Source organism: Neoarius graeffei, chromosome 8, assembly GCF_027579695.1.
Source record: "Neoarius graeffei isolate fNeoGra1 chromosome 8, fNeoGra1.pri, whole genome shotgun sequence".
NCBI lineage: Eukaryota > Metazoa > Chordata > Actinopteri > Siluriformes > Ariidae > Neoarius > Neoarius graeffei.
In genome coordinates, this window is record NC_083576.1 from 1,580,989 (window position 1) to 1,607,721 (window position 26,733).

At 47.0% G+C, this 26,733-nt stretch overlaps 1 protein-coding gene across 7 annotated transcripts in view; it reads right to left on the bottom strand.

Moving 5' to 3' along the window:
• Positions 1-1,466: 1,466 nt before the first annotated feature.
• The window catches only part of LOC132890377 (proteinase-activated receptor 4-like), a 48,751-nt gene continuing 23,484 nt past the window's right edge, over positions 1,467-26,733 (bottom strand). For 4 of the 7 annotated variants that reach the window (XM_060927188.1, XM_060927187.1, XM_060927186.1 and 1 more), the window contains one exon: positions 19,052-21,264. In XM_060927188.1, the coding sequence (XP_060783171.1) occupies positions 19,061-20,698 (1,638 nt within the window). In that variant the 5' untranslated portion in view covers positions 20,699-21,264 and the 3' untranslated portion in view covers positions 19,052-19,060. Of the gene's footprint in view, positions 3,554-9,896; positions 9,949-19,051; positions 21,265-26,733 lie in introns of those variants that run through there. The other 3 variants (XM_060927191.1, XM_060927190.1, XM_060927192.1) reach the window with 2 other exon arrangements.

A 26,733-nucleotide genomic window follows, 5' to 3' on the forward strand; every position in this document is an offset into this window, starting at 1 on the left:
AAAGACAAATTTCATCTTGAAGTCAATTAACAGCAGAGAAAATGAAAATAAAGATGAAGACTGGGAGAAGGAAAGAAGATAGAAGAGGAGGAAGGACAAGAGGAAGATGAGCCTGATCAAAGTGAAAGTGAAGTGGGGAAGAAATAAAAGGTAAAAGAGAAAGAGCATGAGGAGGATAGAGAGAAGGACAGGAAAAGAATGAAGGGAAAGATGAAAAGAACAGTGAGGAAGAGGATGAAGAAGAGCATAATCACAAAGAAGACAAACAGTCAAGGAGAAAACAAAGAGGAAGTAAAAGAGGAAGATGAGGGGTGGGATAAGGATGAGGAGAACAGACCTCGGGGAGAGGAAGAGGAAATGAAGGAAAAAAGTAAGGGAAGGAAAGAAAGAAAGAAAGAAAGAAAGAAAGAAAGAAAGAAAGAAAGAATTATTATGAAAAGAATGAAGATTGAAGATGAAAAGTATCCAGAAGAGGAAGTAAATAAAGAGGAAGTAAATAAAGAGGAAGATAAGGATGAGGAAGGAAGAGTAACAATGAAATGGAGGGAAAAAGTGAAAGAAAGGAAGAGGAAGAAGGTAAAAAAATAAAGAGGTGAAGTGGAGGTTATTGATTTTAATTTTATTAATTTATTCATGTATATTTATACCGGATATAAAAATTATTGTCTAACAGATAAATGTAAATTACATTTCACGAGTGATTGTTCGTGCGCACGGTGATGTAGTGGTTAGCGCTGTTGCCTCACAGCAAGAAGGTCCTGGGTTCGAGCCCCGTGGCCGGCGAGGGCCTTTCTGTGTGGAGTTTGCATGTTCTCCCCGTGTCCGCGTGGGTTTCCTCCGGGTGCTCCGGTTTCCCCCACAGTCCAAAGACATGCAGGTTAGGTTAACTGGTGACTCTAAATTGAGCGTAGGTGTGAATGTGAGTGTGAATGGTTGTCTGTGTCTATGTGTCAGCCCTGTGATGACCTGGCGACTTGTCCAGGGTGAACCCCGCCTTTCGCCCGTAGTCAGCTGGGATAGGATCCAGCTCGCCTGCGACCCTGTAGAACAGGATAAAGCAGCTACAGATAATGAGATGAGATGAGATAATGTGTGTGATGTCTGTAGTTCAGTTGTTCCCCAGGGAGAACCCTTACAGTTCTACATCAGTGTTTCTCTGATAGATCCACGCTGAGGAGGATTTCATCAACCTGTAATACACAAAGAACCCCTTGAGGAACCCTGGAGGAACCCTGGAGGAACACTGTTGTTCTAAGAATGTGTCATGAGTGCAGAGTGGAGGCGAGAACAAGTGCAGAATTCCTTTAATGAAATAAAACACGAGAACAAATCATGACAAATCTTTTTGTCAGGTTGTGAGAATGTTACCAATAAATTTGCACAAACTTTTCATGTGACTTTGATCAGACAGATTCGGCGAAGATAAAACTGGTGAATAAGGAAAAGTCATTTGCATAAACTTGTGCTTGTCAAATGAAGCCAAGTCTTTTATTTTCTTTCCAATATTGTGTCCATATACAGGATTATACTACAAGTACAGTTACACATTTATATATTTATATATTGTTTTGTTCTCTGTGCTTACAGTAACTCTGTGGTTCTGCCTCTCATTACTGGGTTGATAAATTCTCCAGAAACATTGAGGAACCACAGAATACCCATAAAAATCCAAGGAACCATGTGTGTTCCTCTCGCCTCTCGAACACACGCTGAAATCCTGTCGCATGTTAAACATGGGAGGGAGTTTAAAAGAAAGGGAGGAATGAGCAGGAAAGGAGGAAGAGAAATATGCTCTGAAGTGAAAAAGTCTTTCACTCAGATTTAAAGGTAGAGAAAGAAGAGCAGTCACTTTCCACCCCTTTGGCATCCACGATGCAGCTCTTCTTCAAACGCGTCCCTGATGATCAGCATCCAGAATACATCACGGTCATTAAAAATCCTAAAGACGATCCTTTAGTCAAACACGATAACTTTACCTTTTACAGTCGAACACTCTGTACGCATCATAACCTTCTCTTCATCCTTCATGAACACATCATCAGTCTCTTCATTAATCACAGACGACTGTTACATTCTTCATTAAACAGATTTAAAACATTTATACACACACATCTTCCTGTTCATACAGAATCATCGCATGTGCACAAACTGTTTATCCAGAACAACACACCACACACACCGAGTTATCCGACACTCATCTTCTGATTCCATTTCACTCCAGTTTTACGCCTTTACGGTTAAAATCAGTGTCTTTATCCTTTTGTTTTGAGATTACTGTAAACTAACTTTAGACTTAGCATGCTAGTTATTTATAAATGCACTTTGTTATTAGATATGTAGCTACATAGCATGCTAGCACAGGTGCAAACAAGATACAATGCCTGGCAGCTCACTAACAAAAGCTCTACGGACTCATTTTAAAGTCGAGTGTTTAATTTTTGTCTACGTTCTTGTCATCGTGACTCCTCCCCTTGACCACTTTACAAGTTTATGGTATCTTTCTCTGAAAGTCCTTTACTTTTTTCCGACAACAGCGTGACCTTTGACCTTGTCGTCCCTGAGGAACTTCCAGAAGAAGATTCGTAGCTGTTTTTTGTGCAGCACAGCAACTTTCCCACTTTTCCTCTAAAGTCCTCGGAGACATAGTAGAAGATAAAGGGGTCGATGCAGCTGTTAAAGGTGCTGATAGCGAGACTGATCATGTAGGGCACGTAGAGTTGGTCGGAGTTGTCAGAGCTACCATCATGACCTTTCGTGCTCTTAGGTGAGTAGAACCATTTGGAGTAATGCATGAGCAGGAGAACGTTACTGGGGAGCAAGCAGACGATGAAAACCACCAATATGAGTGCCGTGACTCGGATTGCGTGGGTGTAGCGAGCACCAGCGGCCACTAGGGTGCGCAGTACAGCGCTGTAGCAGAAGACAACAACAAATAGCGGGATGAGAAAGCAGAGGAAGAAGAGTGTGGCAAAATATGGCACCATGTACTTCTTCTGTTCCTCTTCAGGAAGAGCGTCATGGCAAGTTGTGATCGAAAGGTCTTTGATGAAGTAAGATTGACGTGAAGCGAGCATAGGGACAGCTGCAATCAGCACCATGGTCCACACCATCACGCTCATCAACATGGACGTCTTGACGCTCCGTAGCATTCTGGCACCAAACGGATGCACCACAGCCACGTAACGGTCCACAGCGATGAGTGCCAGGCAAACCACCGAGCCGTACATGTTCCCGTAAAACAGAGCGATTAGCAAGCGGCAGGAGCCTTCGCCAAACATCCAGTTGTTTCCCTGGAAGTGGTAGATGATGCGAAAGGGAAGCATGAGGAGAAGAAGAAGGTCGCAGCAAGTGAGGTTCACTAACAGAATGGTGGATGGAAACTTTTTTGTGTGGAAGAGAAGAACCCACAGCGCCAGAAGGTTAGAGGGGAAACCAAACACGAATGAGATGAGGTAGAGAAGAGGAACCAGGAGAACCGTGGTGGCTGCTTGAATTTGCGTCAGGTCCCTTTTTGTAAGAGTTCCGTTGTTGTTGATGATGAACATGGAAATATCTGAAACAACATGAGCAAAGAGAGATGATTACAACATATTTATGTGTATTTTGGAGAAAATAAAACCCTGGCATTCTTCTGGAACATGAACGATAAGGACAGGGACACGCTGAGACGATCGGTGGCTGAAACAAGATCAATCTGACACTTTTACAGCAGAATATTTACTTTAAATTTAAAATCAAAAATGAAATGAGGTGATAATTGGACACATGAAACGTACTGTATCTGTCTGATGCGCAGCAGATGAACGAATCTCAGTCAAAAACGATTCAGAGACTCAAAGCACTTGAAAGCAGATTTCACAAATATACAATTAACTATTGAACAGGAAACTGTTTTCTGATTTGTTGATGCCTGAGACATTCAGTCTTTCATTCAGTCAAGCAAACAGATGACTCAAAGTGTTTCGTTTCATTTAAACAGAGTGAATCATAACCATAACACATCTATCCTGAGTTTCAGTGAAATTCATCATTAATACAAACAGCGGAGTGTGGCAGTTCGTAGGAGGGGGAGGAGCACAGAAAGACGGCAGGCCAGAATAAAGTTCAATCACTGTTTATTTTTGCTCTTTTCAGATGCAAACAAGACTCTCTCAGCCATGCACGCACACACACACAAGTCGTCTGGCTGGGGAGAGAGAGCTCCCTTCCTCTGCTCTCTCTCTCTCTTCATAGGGCGCGGTCACTGGGAAGACACAAACACAGGTTAACTGACAACAGGTGTAGTGATTCTGCCACTTACCTTCCCTGACTCCGCCCTCCTGTCACAGACCGGCGCTTGGCCATGCCCCCGCTGCCACATACCCCCACTGCCCGACTCAGGCCGGGTGGCTGTCCGGCCTGCAGCCGACTCCCCCCCCCCCCCCCTTGACGGGAGAGGAAGTCCGCCACGACCATCTGCACCCCCAGCCTGTGGACCACCTTGAAATTAATTAAAGGGTTGGAGTGCCACATACCAACGGGTGATCTGCGCGTTGGCATCCTTCATGCGGTGGAGCCACTGGAGGGGCGCATGGTCTGAACAGAGAGTGAAAGGGCGCCCCAGCAGGTAGTAACGGAGGGCAAGGACCACCCAGTTGATTGCCAGGCACTCTTTCTCTATGTTGTTGTAGCGCCCCTCACGCACTGACAGCTTCCTGCTGATGTATAGGACTGGGCGGTCCTCCCCCTCCACCTCCTGGGACAAAACCGCCCCCAACCCTCTGTCCGATGCATCGGTCTGTAATATAAAGGGGAGAGAAAAGTCAGGGGAGTGTAAAAGTGGCCCCCCACACAGTGCGGCTTTTACCTCAGAAAAAGCCCGCTGGCATTGCTCCGTCCACTGGACCGGATCTGGTGCCCCCTTTTTAGTGAGATCAGTTGGGGGCTGGTGACGTCCGAATAATTAGGTATAAACCTCTGATAATAGCCAGCCAGCCCCAGGAACTGTCTCACCCCCTTCTTGGTCTTGGGCCTCGGACAGGCCGCAATTGCTGCGGTCTTGTTAATTTGGGGCCACACGTGCCCATTGCCCAAGTGGAAGCCAAGATACCATACTTCCACCTGCCCAATCGCACACTTCTTCGGGTTGGCTGTGAGACCTGCTCGCCTCAGTGACCTAAGGACGGCCCTCAGATGTTCGAGATGCCTCGGCCAGTCATTACTATAGATGATGATGTCATCAAGGTAGGCGGCCGCATAGGTGGCGTGGGGGCGGAGGACCCGGTCCATCAGCCGCTGAAACGTAGCAGGCGCCCCAAACAGCCCGAACGGAAGTGTGACGAATTGGTGTAATCCGAACGGTGTGGAAAAGGCCGTTTTTTCTCAGGATAGTGGAGTCAAGGGGATCTGCCAGTATCCCTTTGTCAAATCCAGTGTCGAATAAAAGCGAGCCGTGCCTAGTCGATCGAGCAACTCATCAATCCGAGGCATTGGGTACGCGTCAAATTTAGACACCACGTTGACTTTTCTATAGTCCACACAGAATCGGACCGACCCGTCAGCCTTGGGTACCAAGACCACCGGGCTGCTCCAGTCACTGTGGGACTCCTCGACGATGCCCATTTCGAGCATGGCCTTGAGTTCTTCCCGAACCACCTTTTTTTTGTGTTTGGGTAGCCTGTAAGGGCGGCTACACACTAGCACCCCCGGGGGCGTCTCTATGTGGTGCTCTATGAGGTTAGTGCGACCGGACAGGGGCGAGAACACATCCGAAAATTCGGTCTGCAACTGGGCGACCTCCGCGAGTTGGGTCGGGGAGAGGTGGTCTCCACAGGGGACCGGAGGGATACATGACGCCAGTGCCCCTTTTTGGACCTCCGGCCCCAGCTTTGCCTTCTCCGGAACCACCGAAACCAATGCCACAGGGACCTCCTCATTCCAGAGTTTAAGCAGATTGAGGTGGTAAATCTGTAGCGCCCCACCCCTGTCCATTCGCCTCACCTCGTAGTCGACGTCCCCAACTCGCCGTGTGACCTCAAAGGGTCCTTGCCAGTTGGCGACCAATTTGGAGCTTGATGTGGGCAACAGTATGAGTACTTTATCTCCCTGTGCGAACTCTCTAAGGCGCGTACCCTTGTTGTACAGGCGGGTTTGCCGTTCTTGGGCCTGCCGCAAATTCTCCTGGGTTAGGTGGGTGAGGCTGTGGAGTTTTGCACGCAGGTCCATAACGTATTGAATTTCGTTTTTGCTTTGTGAAGGTCCCTCCTCCCAATTTTTGCGCAGCACATCTAGAATGCCGCGCGGCTTACACCCATATAATAATTCGAACGGGGAGAACCCCGTGGAGGCTTGGGGGACCTCTCGCACTGAAAACAGAAAGGGCTCAAGCCACTTATCCCAATTACATGCGTCCTCACTTACGATTTTTTTAATTATATTCTTGAGGGTGCGGTTGAACCGTTCCACTAAACCGTCCGTTTGTGGGTGATACACGCTGGTGCGGATCGGCTTAATCCCCAATAACCAGTGGCGTGCACAGATAGACACGAGGTGGTGCTCAAGCACCTGCCCCTCTGCTCTCTGTCCAAAAAGGTGCCCTTTTTTAATTTTCTTTTTTTACAGTTTACTGAGGCCAATGTCGACATGATCTTTCAGAAAAGCCGCGGCATTAAAAGCATGTGTGAAAATAATGTCCCGATGTGTGCCCCCTCCGCACACACTTCGGACCTCTGTCTCTCTTGCTCTGTCACGTGAACAAGCGTGCAGTGCATTCAATGTGAGGTTGCAGCAGCATAGCGTCCTGGAAGCCACGGCCTTGTCGTAGCGCAGACAACACATCGGGCAGTCAGTCAGCTCTTCCCCTGCCCCACCAGCCAGGTAACACATGAATCGAGTGAAAATGTATTGTTTGCCCTCTAAGCCCAAGCTGTAATTACAGGGAGTGCAGAATTATTAGGCAAATGAGTATGTTGACCACATTACCCTCTCCATGCATGTTGGCCTACTCCAAGCTGCATAGGCTTGAAAGCCTCCTACCAATTAAGCATACCAGGTGATGTGCATCTCTGTAATGAAAAGGGGTGTGGTCTAATGACATCAACACCCTATATCAGGTGTGCAAAATTATTAGGCAACTTCCTTTCCTTTGGCAAAATGGGTCAGAAGAGGGATTTGACGGACTCAGAAAAGTCAAAAGTAGTGACATATATTGCAAAGGGATGGAGCACTCTTAAAATTGCCCAGCTTTTGAAGCGTGACCATCGAACAATCAAGCGCTTCATTCAAAATAGTCAACAGGGTCGCAAGAAGCGCGTTGAAAAAAAAAGGCGCAAACTAACTGCCCGTGAACTGAGGAAAGTCAAGCGTGAAGCTGCCAAGATGCCACTCGCCACCAGTTTTGCCATATTTCAGAGCTGCAACATCACTGGAGTGTCAAAAAGCACAAGGTGTGCAATACTCAGGGACACGGCCAAGGTAACAAAGGCTGAAAAACGACCACCACTGAACAAGACACACAAGATGAAACGTCAAGACTGGGCCAAGAAGTATCACAAGACTGATTTTTCTAAGGTCATATGGACAGATGAAATGAGAGTGAGTCTTGATGGGCCAGATGGATGGGCTCGTGGCTGGATCAGCAAAGGGCAGAGAGCTCCAGTCCGACTCAGACGCCAGCAAGGTGGAGGTGGGGTACTGGTATGGGCTGGTATCATCAAAGATGAGCTTGTGGGACCTTTTCGGGTTGAGGATGGCGTCAAGCTCAACTCCCAGTCCTATTGTCAGTTTTTGGAAGACACCTTCTTCAAGCAGTGGTACAGGAAGAAGTCAGCATCCTTCAAGAAAAGCATGATTTTCATGCAGGACAATGCTCCATCACACGCATCCAAGTACTCCACAGCATGGCTGGCCAGAAAGGGTCTAAAGGAAGAAAGATTAATGACGTGGCCTCCTTATTCACCTGATCTGAACCCCATAGAAAACCTGTGGTCCCTCATCAAATGTGAGATCTACAAGGAGGGGAAACAGTACACATCTCTGAACAGTGTCTGGGAGGCTGTGGTTGCTGCTGCACGCAATGTTGATCGCAAACAGATCAAAACACTGACCGAATCCATGGATGGCAGGCTTTTGAGTGTCCTTGTAAAGAAAGGCGGCTATATTAGTCACTGATTTGTTTTTTTTGTTTGTTTTTGAATGCCAGCAATGTATATTAGTGAATGTTGAGTTGTTATATTGGTTTCCCTGGTGAAAATAAATGAGTGAAATGGGTATATGTTTGTTTTTTGTTAAGTTGCCTAATAATGATGCACAGTTATAGTCACCTGCACACACAGATATCCTCCTAAGATAGCTAAAACTAAGAAAGCCCTACTCCAACTTCCAAAAATACTCCGCTTTGATATTTATGAGTCTTTTGGGTTCATCAAGAACATAGTTGTTTTTCAATAATAAAACTAATCCTCAAAAATACAACTTGCCTAATAATTCTGCAGTCCCTGTATTTTGTCGTGAAGTAGCCCATCGCATACAGAAACAACTGCACATAAGTATTATATTTTTGCTAGACCATTTTCAGATTTAGGAAAACAAAAATTTCTTTTTCTATTTTGTTCAACTAGAGATTCCTGGCAAAGTCAAAAAGCCTTGATGTAATAAATTAACATTAAGTGGTTGTTTTACACCTTTAAAAACTAAAACGGGTCAGTGGCAACCCGAACACAAGAGGAGGGTTAAATCTCAGACTTTTATAATAAGGTGTTCCACATGCGCAAAAAAGTTCCCTTTTCCCCCCCAGAGCACTTGCCCCCCAAAATGTCTGTGCACACCACTGCCAATAACCCATAAAGTTCACGCAGTGTCCGTGACATAAACGTGGTGCCTTGATCAGTCAGAATCTCTTTCGGGATTCCAACTCGGGAGATAACACGGAAGAACACCTCCGCAATACTGCATGCTGAGATATTGCGCAGAGGCACTGCTTCCGGGTATCGCGTTGCATAATCCACCAGAACTAATATAAAGCGGTACCCTTGTGTCGACCGATCTAATGGCCCGACGAGATCCATCCAAACTCTTTCAAACAGGGTCTCGATTAAAGGTGGAGGGCGCAAAGGCGCTTTTGGAATGGCCTCTGGATTCACTAACTGGCATTCGCGGCACTCCGTACACCACCTACGAACGTCGCTGCGAATCCCCGGCCAATAGAATCGGGCCATTATTCGGGCTAGTGTCTTATCCTGCCCTAGGTGTCCAGCCATGGGATTAAAGTGAGCCACCAGGAATACCAATTCCCGGCAGCTCTTTGGAATTAAAAGCTGCGTGACTCGCTCTTTAGTTTGAGTGTCCTGCGTCACTCGGTATAACCTATCCTTCATAATCGCAAAGTAGGGGAAGGACGGGGTGGCGTTCAGCTGGAGCGTTTGACCATTGATTACTCTCACTTGGTCAAACGCATGTCGCAGAGTCTCGTTTCGCGACTGCTCTAATGGGAAATCTGTGAGGGTTTCCCCAACAGAGAGAGGAGGAGCCTGCTGCTCCTCACTCTGACACGGAGATGACGTAGACGGCTCTGTGACAGCTGCTCCCGCCAAAGCGACACCGGGACCTCCCCCTGTTAAATGGCAGGACCCACTCTTTACTAAGTGTGTCATTAAATCCCGAAATCCCGGCCAATCAGTCCCCAAAATTAAAGAGTGGGTAAGGCAAGGATTAACCGCCGCCTTCACTATAAAATTTTCCCCTCTGAAAAAAATGTGGACCGACACCAAAGGGTAGCTGTGAACGTCCCCGTGCACACACAACACCTTCACCCCCTGTGCTCCCCCCAATGCCTTGTCTTGAACCAGACTTTGGTGGACTGAGGTCTGATTACAACCAGAATCCACCAACTCCCGATATGTATCCCCTTGGATACTCACCAGTATGCGATATGCTCCGGCCCAATCGAGGGTGGCTCCTGGCACGTCGGGGATCCGAACCACCGCGCCCACCTCCATGACCATGCACTGTTGTTGGAGGTGGCCCGGCTCCCCGCAGCTCCAGCAAACCGGCCCGGGCTTCCTCTCCGCACCAGTGTTCTGGGGCTCACTCATCTGAGGGGGGGGAGAGACAGACACAGAAGGGAGAAACTGGAGGGCACCGCGGGTGCGGCGGGCTGGCACAGGTGGCGCCGGCCCCCGCCTCCGCGGTGGGGGAACGGGGTGAGGATGAGACACAGGAGGAGAGGGGGAGAGAGAGAGAGAGAGAGAGAAGAGGAGAGAAGAGAAGAGGCTGTCTGCTGTCCTGCCACCGAGACAGCCGCCATATGGTCCTCCGCCAGCTCGACTGCCTGATCCAGCGACGCCGGGCGGTGGCACTGGACCCACTCCGCGGTTCCCGCTGGCAAGCGTGCGAGGAATTGCTCCAGCACCACCTGGTCGATGATCCCCTCGGCGTCGCGGTTGTCGGCCTTCAACCACTGCCAGCAGGCGTCCCAGAGTTGCTGGCCGAACGTGAACGTCCAGCCAACTTCCTCCAAGCACAAAGCGTGGAAGCGCTGCCGCTGCTGTTCCGGGGTGCGCCCCACGCGCTGGAGGATGGCCCGGCGAAGGTCTGCGTAGGCCAGCCGGCAGTCGGCGGGGAGCTGTAGCGCAGCCAGCTGTGCCTCTCCCGTTAGCAGGGGGAGGAGGCGCACCGCATGCTGCTCCATCGGCCACCGCGAGGTTTCCACGACTTGCTCGAAGAGCATGATGAATGCCTCGGGGTCGTCCTGCGGGCCCATCTTTGTTAGGGTGAGGGGGGACGGGCCCGCGGTGGGAGCGTTGGTGGACCCCGCCGATGCGAGGAGGTGCGGGAACGCCTGTCGATCTTCTTGTTGGGCCAACACCAGGGCCTCAAACAGCTGTTCTTGCTCCTTTCGGAGGGTGAGTAGCGCCTGGTGCCGGCTTTACTGGGCCGTGGCGAGGGCGTGGACCAGTTCGGCGAACGGGAAAGACTCCATGGGGCTGTTAGGCTGCTGTGCTCCAGGTCCCGGGTTTCAGCACCACTGTAGCAGTTCGTACGAGGGGGAGGAGCACAGAAAGACGGCAGGCCAGAATAAAGTTCAATCACTGTTTATTTTTGCTCTTTTCAGATGCAAACGAGACTCTCTCAGCCATGCACGCACACACACACACACAAGTCATCTGGCTGGGGAGAGAGAGCTCCCTTCCTCTGCTCTCTCTCTCTTTATAGGGCGCAGTCACTGGGAAGACACAAACACAGGTTAATTGACAACAGGTGTAGTGATTCTGCCACTTACCTTCCCTGACTCCGCCCTCCTGTCACAGACCGGCGCTTGGCCACGCCCCTGCTGCCACATGGAGTTTTTTTAATTTATCATTCAAGACAAAGATTCGATCTTTACCTCTAGAAATGTCAGTTGTAATAATGTGTAATTAATATAAAATTGTAATAACAAACTGAGTAAACCCAGGCAAGGGTACATAAGTCAGGGAAAAATACATTAAAATTAATTATTATCCATACAGGACACTTTTTTTGATGGAATAAGAATGTGTTCTATTCCCTTCTAGCGGGTTTCATTCATTCGGTTCGAGAGCATGCAATATTGTTAGCAGAGCACTTATTCTACATGTATTACGTCACTCTACCCAAGTGAGAATGAGTGTTGAATATGGTTTATGATATTGCACGGTTGTCAAGACAACATGACCTCATACGTCGACACTCATGCGAAGATCCAATGACAAAACTTTTCTGCTGTGCATGGAACATCATTTCTTTGTCGGCCGGGAAAGAGAGAAGACGAGGCTAATCCAGTGCTAGGTTTAAGCATTAAATAAATAAACTGAAAACTGAAAATAAAGACACGCTGAACAACTGAAAGGTGACCAAACCTTCATTAAATATTGTTCACACATATTTAAAAGAGAAAAACAGACCAACAGACATGGAAAAACTGGAAAAGAGACACATCAGAGACGTAAAACTTCCGTGCTAGTGAGTGACTGTGACAATTTGTAAACAAACATGGCCGCCAGGTTTGCGTCATTAATTACGGAAGATTTTGAGAGAATTTTGAAAGAGAAAGACGCGTTGAACACCCGAAAGGAATATGTATGATTAATAATAATAATAATAATAATAATAATAATAATAATAACAACAACAACAACAACATTATTATTATTATTATTATTATTATTATTATTATTATTAGGCTTTTTTTCGTGGTCTATCAGATATATTCCATTCAGCTACTCGTCTTCGACTCGTTCAGTATCATGCTCGCTGAATGGAATACTGTATATGTGATAGACCATGAAAAAAAGCCAGACAATATTATTTAAATGTTGAATTAGAATAATGAAAAATAATTTAATATGTGCATAAAATGTCAAATGATACCACAAAAATAACAGACTTGTTGTTGTATGAATTAAATGCATGTCATGCTGCTTTATACAGTATTATAGTCAGGAGTTTACAGGTGTTTAGAGTCGTGTACCTGTAATTCCTGCGTACTGTGCATTAATGTCTGTTGTTCAATATTTACAAAAGCATCATGTTACATCTGGACTCCTTGTCGATATTATTTATCATTCAAATTATTTTTTACGCCATTTTGATTGGCTGCGCGAACTGCAATAGCTGCCTCCAAATAACGCTCTGCTCATGTAATATGTTCAGGTAATATGTCGCTGAACAAATATACAGTGGTGCTTGAAAGTTTGTGAACCCTTTAGAATTTTCTATATTTCTGCATAAATATGACCTAAAACATCATCAGATTTTCACACAAGTCCTAAAAGTAGATCAAGAGAACCCAGTTAAACAAATGAGACAAAAATATTATACTTGGTCATTTATTTCTTGAGGAACATGATCCAATATTACATATCTGTGAGTGGCAAAAGTATGTGAACCTCTAGGATTAGCAGTTAATTTGAAGGTGAAATTAGAGTCAGGTGTTTTCAATCAATGGGATGACAATCAGGTGTGAGTGGGCACCCTGTTTTATTTAAAGAACAGGGATCTATCAAAGTCTGATCTTCACAACACATGTTTGTGGAAGTGTCTCATGGCATGAACAAAGGAGATTTCTGAGGTCCTCAGAAAAAGCATTGTTGATACTCATCAGGCTGGAAAAGGTTACAAAACCATCTCTAAAGAGTTTGGACTCCACCAATCCACAGTCAGACAGATTGTGTACAAATAGAGGAAATTCAAGACCATTGTTACCCTCCCCAGGAGTGGTCGACCAACAATGATCACTCCAAGAGCAAGGCACGTAATAGTCAGCGAGGTCACAAAGGACCCCAGGGTAACTTCTAAGCGACTGAAGGCCTCTCTCACATTGGCTAATGTTAATGTTCATGAGTCCACCATCAGGAGAACACTGAACAACAATGGTGTGCATGGCAGGGTTGCAAGGGGAAAGCCACTGCTCTCCAAAAAGAACATTGCTGCTCATCTGCAGTTTGCTAAAGATCACACGGACAAGCCAGAAGGCTATTGAAAGAATGTTTTGTGGACGGATGAGACCAAAATAGAACTTTTTGGTTTAAACGAGAAGAGTTATGTTTGGAGAAAGAAACACTGCATTCCAGCATAAGAACCTTATCCCATCTGTGAAACATGGTGGTGGTAGTATCATGGTTTGGGCCTGTTTTGCTGCATCTGGGCCAGGACGGCTTGCCATCACTGATGGAACAATGAATACTGAATTATACCAGCGAATTCTAAAGGAAAATGTCAGGACATCTGTCCATGAACTGAATCTCAAGAGAAGGTGGGTCATGCAGCAAGACAATGACCCTAAGCACACAAGTCGTTCTACCAAAGAATGGTTAAAGAAGAATAAAGTTAATGTTTTGGAATGGCCAAGTCAAAGTCCTGACCTTAATCCAATCAAAATGTTGTGGAAGGACCTGAAGCGAGCAGTTCATGTGAGGAAACCCACCAACATCCCAGAGTTGAAGCTGTTCTGTAGAGAGAAATGGGCTAAAATTCCTCCAAGCCGGTGTGCAGGACTGATCAACAGTTACCGGAAATGTTTAGTTGCAGTTATTGCTGCACAAGGGGGTCACACCAGATACTGAAAGCAAAGGTTCACATACTTTTGCTACTCACGGATATGTAATATTGGATCATTTTCCTCAATAAATAAATGAACAAGTATGATATTTTTGTCTCATTTGTTTAACTGGGTTCTCTTCATCTACTTTTAGGACTTGTGTGAAAATCTGATGATGTTTTAGGTCATATTTATGCAGAAATATAGAAAATTCTAAAGGGTTCACAAACTTTCAAGCACCACTGTAAATGAACAGAAAACCAGTTTTAAACTAAGAACCATTTTAACCATTAGCCCTTTCACAGGCAGTTTGTTCACTTTAACTGAAGATATTTTACTACACGCCACTGAGAAAGAAAGTTTAAACCATTAAACCAATCACAGGTAAGGAACAAACATTTCTCATGCCCATGGATTACTGCGAGTGCAGCGTTTGCATATAAAAAAGTTCAGTGGGTTTACCGGTAGCCTTTTTTGTCCTTTTTCCCCTGATGTGCTGTAAAGTTTGTGTTAGTAGCGAATTCTCTTTGCAACTGCTGCGCTGCTGCTTCGTTACAAACTGAATGTCAATTCTGCCTATCGTTCTAGAACAACCGCTGCCCTGCTAACTAGCGTTGTGATTGGCTGCCCTGCTAACTAGCGTTGTGATTGGCTGCCTGTTCAGCGCAGCGTGCGTGTGCTGGTAGCGCAGCGATTCAGCGTAGCAGGAAGTGGCGGAGGCAGCTGTCAATCATGTGAGCCTGCGTTCAGGCACTCCTTGTGGCAGGTCGCCGCCACACCTCCCACTCGATCTTGGTGTGGCACGACACGGGAAGATTGCACCCATCAGGCAAGCTGGTCTCTGCTGACTTGTTCCTCCACTGGGAGGAGGACAATGAGGCGTCGCACATCCCGATGCAGTGTGGTACCCTGTGGGTCCCAGGACTTTTTGGTTGGCTTTGGAGTCTTCACCTGAGCACGTCCACCTAGGGGGACTTTCACATGGACATCCCGGACAATGCCTTTGAAGTCTGTATTCACGCTGACCACTCTTGCAAGCTTGAATTGCCCCCTCAGTGCGTTTTGGTCACAGAGCCACACTATGTCTCCGACAGCAACATTTCTTTTTGCAGTGTGCCACTTGCTGCGGATGAACAGGTTTGGACCTGCAAGTTGGCTCCAGGACCTCCAGAAGTGGCTAACTTGTGTTTGCATTTCTTGCAGTCTCTTGAAGGGGTAGGTGGTGTAGTCTACTGTTTTGAGGTCTCCAGTTTGTGTGGCTCGGCCAAGCAACAGTGTGTTTGGGGTTACGTAGTTGATGCGGTCCTCATGGCTCTGAACTCTGGCATCGATTGGCCTTTCGTTGGCAAGGTTAGCAGCTAGCTTAAGCACTGTCAGGAACTCACTGAAGGTAAGGCCTCCTCCGCCACCAAGGCTTTGCAGAGCTCTTTTGGTGACCTTGACAGCAGCTTCGGCAGCACCATTCCGGTGGAGTGAGTCAGCTGGAAGGATTTTCCACGTCCAGCAGGTACCGTTTTTGGCAGCATACTCTTCAAGTGATTCTTTGTTCAGTTGTCTCAGGTAAGTATACATTTCTTCCAGGACAGGTTTCGCTCCAATGAAGTTTGTTCCAGGATCGGACCAGCTCTTCTGCAGATGACCACGGATTGAAGTGAACCTCTGGTAAGCAAGGAGGAAGCTCTCTGTTGTTAGAGTGTTTGCCAGTTCGACATGGATGGCTTGGCTTGACATACAGCAGAATAGTATGCTCCATACTTTCATCCTTGCTCTCCTTCTGACGTCATCCTTCACTTGATATGGTCCGAACAGGTCGACGGATGTGAACTGGAATGGCGCAGCTGGATTGACACGCTCTTCAGGTAAGTCACCCATGATTTGCTGACAGGTTCTTGCTCTTTCCTTCTTGCAGGTGATACAGTTGTCGACAACTTTTTGGGCCAGAATTCTTCCTCTGATCACCCAGGCTCTCTTTCGCATCCGCAGCAGAGTTCCTGGCACTCCGTCATGTCCCTCACTGTGTGCTTCACGGGCCAGGAGAGTGGAGACCCAGGCTTGGTATGGTAGCAGGGGAACAGCATTATGGTCCTCTTTGAAGGCCTGTATCCGCCCTCCACACATCAGGATCCCAGTTACTTGGTCTTTGTATACAACAAGCCTGTCAGTAGTTGTATTTGGGAAGTTCACACCTTCTTGCGCTGCCAGACATAGTTTCAGGAACACGTTTTTCCTTTCGCTGACAGTGATGACGCCAGATGAGGGTATTGCCTCCCACTTTGCTTCATCTCCCCTCTTGGCATGCAAGAGCTTCTTAGCCACCCTCCAAATCCATGCAACCGTCCCGACCAGCCGTCTTAGACTGCTGAAGCACCTTTCGTCCAATAGATTTTGGACTGCTGCTACTGTTGGTGGCGGGTTTCTGGACTTGGATTGTGCTTCGTCCTGGACTGCAATTGGGCTTTGTGTCTTCAGCTGACTTCGGGTGAGTACAGCAGTGAATGTTTTCTTCTGCATTTTTGTGACGTTGTCTCTTGCCTGTGCAACAACATCTTTCACTGACTTTTTTGGCCTCTCACTCTCAGGAAGCTGAAGGAACTGCGGACCTGACTGCCACTTGGATTTCTCGATTAGGTCATCAGGACTGGCCCCTCGGGTGATAATATCTGCAATGTTCTCGGCACCTGGAATCCACCACCAATCTCGTATGTCAGTGCTGCTCTGGATCTCACCAACTCTGTTTGCATAGAAGGTTTGGTATCCATAACTTTCACGCTGTATGGCACCCAAGATGGTCTGGCTGTCGACTAGATGATACCACCTCTTGACCTCGAGTCGGCAGTGCTTTTGGAAGTAATTCTTCAGCCGTGCTGCAAAGACTGCTCCGCACATTTCTGCTTTCACAGGGTCACCTTTATGGTCAAGGGGGGGTCAGCTTAGCCTTGGCCTCAACTAGCCTTACTACGACACCATGGCTGCAGCTCCAACGCAGGTACAGCACGGCACCATATGCACACTCACTGCCATCAGAGAAGGTGATTGCACATGGTCTTTCAGCTGGATCTGGCGGTGTGAGAGCTCTGGGAAATCTAACTTGGCTCAGCTCAGCGTACTCTTCGAGGAGCTTTATGGCATCGTCTCTGAGCTCTCTGGACAAGGCAGCATCCCAGGTGTCTTCTACGCAGTACATGACTTTTGCCTCTTGGAAGGCCCTGCGGATCAGGATGGCTCCCTTCTGTTTTGCTGGGGCCACAAGGCCGAGAGGGTCATAGAGACCAGAGACTTGGCTTAACAGCTCTCTTCTGGTTAGTGGGTCAGGAGTTTGTTCTCTCACTTGTTCTTTCAACAAGTCCTGGCCGAGGCGCATTTTCTTCCTCTTCTTGGAGAAGTTCACTGCAACCATGACATGTAACTTGTCATTGTCGACGGTGTAGCCGAGGCCCAGGGCTTTGTTATCCTCTTCGGTGAGTTGGTTTGGCAGGATCATGGTGTTTGACTCGATCTTCTCACCTCTCGACTCGCTCCTCCCACTTTGATCCGAGTAGATCCAGGGCTTCATGAAGAACCCTCCTGCTTGAAGGATCTGCTCAATGTTGGATGTAAGGCGTTTCAGGTGGTCGAGGTTGTTGTGGGAAGTCAATATGTCATCGACATAGGCATCCTCTTCAAGGACACGTCTCTCCTCTTTGAAGTGGTTGAATGAAGGCAGGCTGGCGGTCTCTCGCATGGCAACTTGGGCTATGCAACCAGCAGGTTTGTCTCCAATGTTGACTCTTGTTATGGCGAATTCTTCGATCTCTGCATCTTCTGTGTCACGCCACAGACATCTGTGCAGGTGGACTTCTCTTTCTTCAAGCCCTGGGTTGAAGAGTTGTACATTTTGCGGATGTCCCCTAAAGCTGCGAAGACACCAGCGCGGAACCTCAGCAGGACACCTCTGATCGGGTTCAGGACGTCAGGGCCTTTGATCAGGATGTCGTTTAGGCTGAGGCCACTGTACTTCTGGCTGCTGTTCCATACTAGTCTCACTGGGGTGGAGACTGAATGTGGATTTGGGGCTATCAGGTGACTTATATACCACACTGGCCCGGTCCAGCTTTGCAGAACCTCTTTGGACAGCTTCACTGCAGCTCTGCGGCTCACCATTTTGTGGACTTGTGAGGCGTAGGCCACTTTCCACTCCGGTTCCTTCGCCAGCTGCCTCTCAGTTCTGTGGAACGTGGCTTCAACTGCTTTCTTGTTGTTGGGAAGAGATGCTGGGTCTTCTTTCCATGGGTACTTGGCATGCCAGTGTGGTTCAGGGCTATGGTGGTCTCCGGCCACATAAGTCAAGCCGTCCCTCACCATCTCCATCTCCCTTTCTTCGGCCAGTGTCATTTCTTTCCCACCAGGCTGACAGTTCCTGCAGCAACATCCTCCACATCTCGGTTCGTAAGCTGCTCCAATGCTTTCCCATTTCCACCACTTCAGGAAGTTTCTGTTGCTAGTGGCTGTGTTGGACTGGGAGCTGGGATGTCTGGGAGACTGGTGGGAAACTGGGACTTTGCAGGTGAGTTCGGTGTATCTGACAGCTGCAGTGCGCATGGATCTTGCAAAGTGAGTTTTGGAGGTGTGGGCCGTTAAGGTGACTTCTTCAAAGAGGTCCGGGTGTGTGCCTCCAATGGTTTTGCCAAGCGGGCCATCCCAGAGCACCAGGTCACCGACGGAACGAACCTTCTGGGGTACCAGCTGCCCTTCTTTGTGGCTGATGAGGAGTTGGATCTCCTTTGGTCTTGCCAGATCATCCAGGGAGATGTCTGAGAAGATTTTCTGCAGTTTTTTCAGTGGGACATGTCTGTGGACTTCCACTATTTTGTCAAGTCCATAGCAGATGAGTTGGTGTGCTTTGAGTGTCCCTCTTGGGGTGCTGACTTGTATCTTCAGCAAATAGTGCTTGGTTGCAACAGACACCTTCATCCCTCCAATGCCATGAACCTCCAGCGTAACGTCTTCACTTCTCAGGTTCAACTTGCTCGCAGCTTTGTGCGTTATTTAGTTTGTGTCTGCTGCCAGGTCGATGAGGGTCCCGACACTCTGTCCGTCATTGGCAGTGACATTGAGGAGCATAAGGATGACTGGGTACTCAGTGAGGCAGTGTTCATCTAGAAGACCTCTCTCAGCAGCACTGGAGTTGAATGCCCTGGACGCTATGTTGCAGAAGGCATCTCGACACTGTTGTGCCAGCTCTGGTGTGAGTTTGGAGAGGAACTGCTCCTGGGTGTCAGTGAGTCTTCTGCCCTCAGCCCTCACTGGACTGAACTTGGGTGTTCTTTGGGACTGGGGTCTGGTAACTGGACAGAGGAGGAAGTGGTGTTGATCTTTGCATTCTGGATTCCCGCACAGGTAAGTGGTTTTCTTGCAGCTTTCACCAGTGTGGACTTCGAGGCATCTTTTGCAGGCACCGAGTTGTTGTGCTGCATCCCTCTTCTCCGATGGCTTTAGGTCGGTTCTAAACTTTCTGCAGAAGTACAGTTTTCTTCTGTGCTTTGGGTCACCACAGACGATGCAGCCTGCTGCATCACTGTTGGATGACACTGCCGGACTGTTGGTTGCTTTTGTTCTGGCTTGCTTCAGGAACTTGGTCTTGTCCTTGGCAGGTTCACCGCCATCTTTCAGTTGGTCAAGTTGCTCATATATGGCTTCCTGTGACTTTAGGTAAGCCAGCAGCTTGTCAAAGCAGTTGTGACGGTCCACAGCATTACTCACGTCAGCAGCATAGGTGAGCCAGTCTTTCTTTAAAGTTTCTGGAAGCTTGCCCTCAATGGATTTGGTCACAATGGGGTTCTTTATGGCCTCGGCATTGTCCAGTTCATTTAAGTCGTAGAGAGCTTTTTCCACTGTTTGGATGAGCTTGATGACTCTTCTTGGCTGGCCGGCTTTGACTGCAGGAGTTGCTTGTAGATCTTCAATGATCTCGAGAGCAATGTTGGCTTGGTTCCCAAACCGGTTATCCAGGACTCTGAAGATTTCGTTTGAGGAGCTGTAGGTCGACAGGCATAGGTTTCCGGCCACCTTCTCATCGATGCTGTCGAGCAGCTGGAATTTCTTGACCTCTCTAGACCCTGTCAGTTCACCCTGCTTCTGTAGAGCTTCCCACTCCTTCTTCCACCTGTAGTAACTTCGCTGGTTGCCAGCAAACTTTGGAAGGGCTGTGGCTTTCAGCTTTATTGCTGGCACTGGAGCTGTACGGTGGACAGTGGGCTCTTCAGAGTCTGTCTTGATTTTTGCAGCTTTGATGAAGGCGGCCTTGCGCGACACCAGCTGGGGAAGTTGCACTTCGAGCTCTGTCATGCGGTGATCAAAGTCTCTTTGCTCTGCAGCAGGAGCCCAGCATTTCCAGTCACGGTGCGCTTTTTTTGCCTTCAGCACCAACATCTCAAAGTGCTTCAGCATGAACTCATATGCCTCCAGAGTCACGTCGAGCTGGGCCGAGGAGACGCTCTTGCAGTCAGCTTCAGCGATGTATAGAGCAAGGGGCAGCTCTTTCTCCCCATATGATTCCCAGAGTGTTTGTTGAATTAGGAGCTTTGCTTCTTTAGTCCTCTGCTTACAGTATGCCTCTATCTTCTCCAGGTCGGCTTTCTTCTCGGCGCCCAGGTCCTCTACAGCGGCTGCGGCTGCTTCTGCCATGTAGGGGGCCCTCAATCTCTTCGTTCGCCTCCATGAGTCTCGAGCTTTCTGCTGTAAGCTTGTTGAAGTTTTGCTTTAGCTCCTCCACAGTCATCTCTGAGTGTGTTCTTGCAATGCAGTTAGCAAGATGGGAGAAAAGTCTTTTGGCTGTGGATCGCTCTGTTTTCAGTTCTTCTAATGACTTCGCCATTTCATTTCTTTTTTCCAGATGACTTCAAGCTTTATCCTCCAGGCCCCCAGGTGAAGTGTCTTCCCTCTCTGTTGGGTTGTGGCACGAGTGGAGTCTTGCTTCTTGGTCACTGGTTTCGGTTTGATGCACTGGTGCAGCGGTTTTTCACTGTCAAGTGTATGTGAGCATCAGGGTTTCCCACACTTGAAAGGGAAGGACTTGGACACAGGATTCCACTCGTCTTGTATTTTATTGGTTTTCAGTGGAACTGACGTTATAGTAGAATTGTGGTAGTAGTGGGTTCTCCCAGAAGGAAAGGTAGAAGTAGAACCAGAATCAGAAGTAGAATCAGAAGTAGAAGCTTGGAGCTTGAAGCCGAAGCTAGCAGGTGAAAAACCTTTAAACATACAAACAAAATAAATGTATGAATAAATGCCTGTTTTTCTACAACAAAGCATGTATGAATAAATGCTTGTTTTTCTATAACAAAGCCCAAGTTAATTAGGCAACAATATATAAATATTTATGTATATTTTATATACATAAATCATAAGTCATTTATGTATATTTAAGTATATTTTAACCATTTTTAATCATTCAGGTAATATGTTGCTGAACAAATATAAATGAACAGAAAACCAGTTTTAAACTAAGAACCATTTTAACCATTAGCCCTTTCACAGGCAGTTTGTTCACTTTAACTGAAGATATTTTACTACACGCCACTGAGAAAGAAAGTTTAAACCATTAAACCAATCACAGGTAAGGAACAAACATTTCTCATGCCCACGGATTACTGCGAGCGCAGCGTTTGCATATAAAAAAGTTCAGTGGGTTTACCGGTAGCCTTTTTTGTCCTTTTTTCCCTGATGTGCTGTAAAGTTTGTGTTAGTAGCGAATTCTCTTTGCAACTGCTGCGCTGCTGCTTCGTTTCAAACTGAATGTCAATTCTGCCTATCGTTCTAGAACGACCGCTGCCCTGCTAACTAGCGTTGTGATTGGCTGCCCTGCTAACTAGCATTGTGATTGGCTGCCTGTTCAGCGCAGCGTGCGTGCGCTGATAGCGCAGCGATTCAGCGTAGCAGGAACTGGCGGAGGCAGCTGTCAATCATGTGAGCCTGCGTTCAGGCACTCCTTGTGGCAGGTCGCCGCAACACACTGACTTCACACTTTTATATTCTGAGGTCTCTGAGCTGGAAATAAAACAGTGATGGCGTCCGATTTCTTTATCATTTGACTAATTGTGCAAACTTTATAATAGTGAGGATTATTACACCCTATATAGTGCACTCAAAGTATCCCACAATGCATCATGAATACTAGTGTACAACGATGGTTGTTCTGCCCCTGGCAGTTTCAGCTATAGAGGGTTCCCGCATGATGTCACCGTGCCACGAGATTTCAGTAGTCGCCATATTGGAAGACCAAGTACACATCTATGCAAGTACATACATACATAAAACAAACTACACCTGAAATGTAGCCAGGGCCAGTTCTGCCCTAATCTGGACCCGGGTGCAACATCGCGCAACCCCCCCAAAAAAAAAAAAAACACACCAGTCTAAATCAGGACAACCAGTGTTCGAACTACGGGGGTACTCGGGGGATCCGAGATCCCCTGAAACAGACATGAGATCCCTTGAAAACATGATTTGGGAAATGTTGGGGGGTCTCTAAAATATTGACAAAATGATGTTTATTGACATAGCAATCATGTGTAACGGGAAGCATTTGCATATCCGAAGTGTTGTGTTTACATCAAAGATAAAATAAACCGATATGACAACGACTGCTGCTGCCAGGTTGGTTGTTGAGTAGCCTGACTGTTTTTTTTGTTCTTGCGTGTGGTATCATTGTTGACGCGAGGTTGTTTTTTGAACATGCCAATGCGGACACGATTTCCCCTGATGAGTTATGACTTCAGACGCGATGCGTGTGTGGAGGTGTGGAGTCCGCATGATATGTGCGTAAGATAGGCTTCTCGTGTTTGGAGATCCGCGCTCCGAGACAAGCGCAAGCACCCCCCAGGGAAAAAAAGGGACCCCCGAAAATGTCGGCATAGTTCGAACACTGAGGACAACCATCACATAACTATAACTATAAACATTTTAGATCAACTATTTTAACTAAATGGGCTATAATAAATAAGCCTGCAGGCAGCCACGGCGGGCTGCCTCAGAAAAGTAACCATTTGTCCTACCTTAAAACTCGTTTTGCATTTTCTGCCTCCTTTTTTGTATTTTTGACCCTCCGTTTATTTTCTTTCCTTTTCTGAAAACCTGATTTGTGTCCAGACATTTTGTTCTGCTACCAACGAACTAACTCGTCAGGTCTCGTCTCTCGAGTCCGCGATGATTCCCGTGGGAAGAGCAACAATTGATACATTTTTACAAACAGCCAATAGGGAGGTTGCAACGTTCAGGCTCTCCTTTGCTCACAGACACTCAGTAATGCACTTATTCTCTGTCTCCTGGCAGAAAGCTCCTTGGTTTGCTCCCCTTGTGTCTCAATCACAGCTGGTATTCTGTAGAAAGACTTCTTTTCACCTTTCCCATCAGCTTTGTTGGAACACCCTAACACAGCACAAAAGTTTACCATTGTAGGTTTATGATGAATCAAGTGCCTCGTGGGTTTAAATTCCGCGCGCTGCCGTTATTTCCCCCGATCATGAGTTTGTTGGTCTTCCAATATGGCGCAGGGTCTGTTTACTTCCGGTTTCCGGTGACGTCAGTGGGAAGGGTCTATAGTTTAGGGCAGGTTTAGGTAATTTAGTGCCACCTAGTGTCCCTTTTTGTTATACAGCTTCTATCTGGTTTTGCTTATGGTAACCATGGTAACTAGATCAGCCATCTTGATAAGATCTTTCCTGCTGATATGAAAAGCACACGTTTTGCTCTGATTTATCATCTGTCATCATCTTTTATGTTTAAGCCCTTAGAACGCATCGTCTGTAAGTATACAAATTAAATACCTTTAGTAGATTATGATTTTGATGACATATCTCCATATTTTCTCCTTACTCCCTAATAATTTGTAAAACCATTCACCATGCTGCTGTGTGAACTCAACTACATTGCCAAGACAAAGAGAAGATTTAAAAGGACATTTATGCTGTTTTATTGTATTTTCTTAAAACTTAACACTGAATACTGATACACATTTTGTATGATTTTCAGTTTTACTCACTGTTCATTAAAACTGGAGCTTGGAGGCTACTTCCTGACTTCGTGTTTTCTTGAATGGAGTTAGGCTGGCTGTTGAATTGGGTTAGATACACTCAAGGAGGACAGTACAGTAAAAAGACGACTCTCATAGGGGTAAACAAGCTACAACAACAGAGGTATGTCAGACAAGCATTCACAACACTCTGGCTCTACAAGAGCATCAAAATCGTCTGCAGCAGTAATGGCCCGCGCCAAGGCAGAAGCAGCTAAAGCTGCTCTCTGCGAAGGAAGATGGGTATCTACCTGGGCTTACTGTGTTAGACACAGCCCGCGGCACTAACCCCATTGTAGAGAAACTGCCCTTCGGGCTACAAGAAAAGTGGATCTATCAAGGCTCTAAATTCAAGAGACAACATAGTGTTACTTATCCACCTTTCTCCTTCTTCACTGAATTCGTCTGCCTTAATGAAAAAAATCAGAAATGACCCAAGCTTTGCTTTGTCCGGCGTCAGCTCCAATCCACATGACAGGCCCGCAGCAAAAGTAAAGAACAAAATGTTTGTGGCGGTGAATAAGACAGATGTAAAGTCCACTACTGATCATGAAGGTGACAGTGGCCAGAAACCCAATGTGGCTAAGTACTGCCCTATCCTCAATAAGCCACACCCCCTTAAGAAATGCAGAGGCTTTAGACTGAATACGCTAGAGGGAAGAAAGGCCTTTTTAAAGGAGCAAGGCATATGCTTAAAATGCTGTGCCTCAGACTCACATCTAGCAAAGCAGTGCAAAGCTGCTCTGAAGTGTGTGGAGTGCAACAGTGAAAACCAGATCAGTGCTCTGCACCCAGGCCCACCCCCCTGGTCAGCAAAGGCTGCCGAGCCAGCTGTAAAGGACGGCGGGGAGGGAAATGAACAAGAGCTGCCCACCACTGTCAACACACACTGCATGGAGGTCTGTGGAGAAGGCCACGCAGGACGGTCATGCACCAAGATTTGTCTTGTTAAAGTACATCCACACAGGAAACCTGAAATAGCAGCAAGAATGTATGCTATGCTCGATGATCAGAGTAACAGGTCACTGGCTAGGTCAGATTTCTTTGAGCTCTTTGGTGTCTTTGACATTGAAGCTCCATACTCCTTGAAGACCTGCGCTGGTATAGTGGAAACATGCGGCAGGAGAGCTGATGGTTTTTGTATAGAACCAGTTAGTGGTGGTAAGAGCTTCTCACTCCCCACTCTGATTGAATGCAATGAGATACTTGATAACAGAGCTGAAATACCTACACCAGAAGTGGCCCTGCAGCATCCACACTTAAAGTCCATTGCCTCACAAATCCCACAGCTGGATCCAAACACTCATATCCTCTTGCTGTTAGGCAGAGATGTGCCCAGAGCACATAAAGTCAGACAACACATCAATGGGCCTAACGATGCCCCCTTTGCTCGGAGGCTAGATCTGGGCTGGGTCTTGGTTGGAGACATGTGCCTGGGGAATGCACATAAGCCAAAGGTCTACAGTGTAAAGACTAATGTGCTAGAAAATGGGCGCCCCTCATTATTCACTCCATGCCCTGGCCACATACAAATCAAAGATATATCTCACACACAGACAGGAAGAGCAAAAGAAACAACATTAGAAAGTCTGTTTTTTCATAAAACTAAAGACGACAACAAACTTGCTCTCTCAATAGAAGATGAGAAATTTCTGAAAATCATGGATGAACACATGTACAAAGATGAGGCCAACAGCTGGGTCGCACCTTTGCCCTTTAGACATCCACGGGCACATCTACCCAACAATAAGGAGCAGGCCCTCAGTCGTCTTTCTTCTCTGTATCGCACTTTGGAGAGGAAGCCTTTGATGAAGGAACAATTCATAGGCTTCCTGGAGAAAATACTCAATAACGACCATGCTGAGGTCGCACCACCGCTTCAAGAACATCAGGAGTGTTGGTACCTACCGACATTTGGAGTATATCACCCCAAGAAGCCTGACCAGATCAGGATTGTTTTCGACTCCAGTGCGCAACACCATGCTGTTTCTCTGAATGATGTTCTGCTTACTGGGCCAGACTTAAATAACAGCCTGTTGGGCGTCTTGATCCATTTCAGGAAGGAGCAAGTAGCTATAACAGCAGACATCCAACAGATGTTTCACTGTTTCATGGTGAGAGAGGACCACAGAGATTATCTCAGGTTTTTATGGCATCGTGACAATGACACCTCAAAGGACATAATAGAATACCGTATGAAAGTCCACATCTTCGGCAACAGGCCCTCCCCTGCCTTGGTGATGTATGGACTGAGATGGGCCACACAAGAGTATGAACACAGGAATATGGCACTGCTGCTCGGCATTTCATAGAACAGAATTTCTATGTGGATTATGGGCTCATCTCACTGCCCACGGAAGCCGAAGCCATTCATCTTCTCCAGGCAGCACAGGCCCTGCTGTGTGAGTCCAACCTGAGGCTATACAAAATTGCCTCTAATAGTGCTAATGTCTTGAAGGCCTTCCCCAAAGAGGATCATGCTAAAGACATAAAGGATCTTGATCTTGAGGGAGACACACCACACACACAGCGGAGCCTTAGGCTTACTTGGGAAATTGCTACAGACACATTCAGCTTTCAGGTGTTGGACAATGACAAGCCATACACATGACGTGGTGTACTGTCAACAGTGAATAGCCTATACGATCCC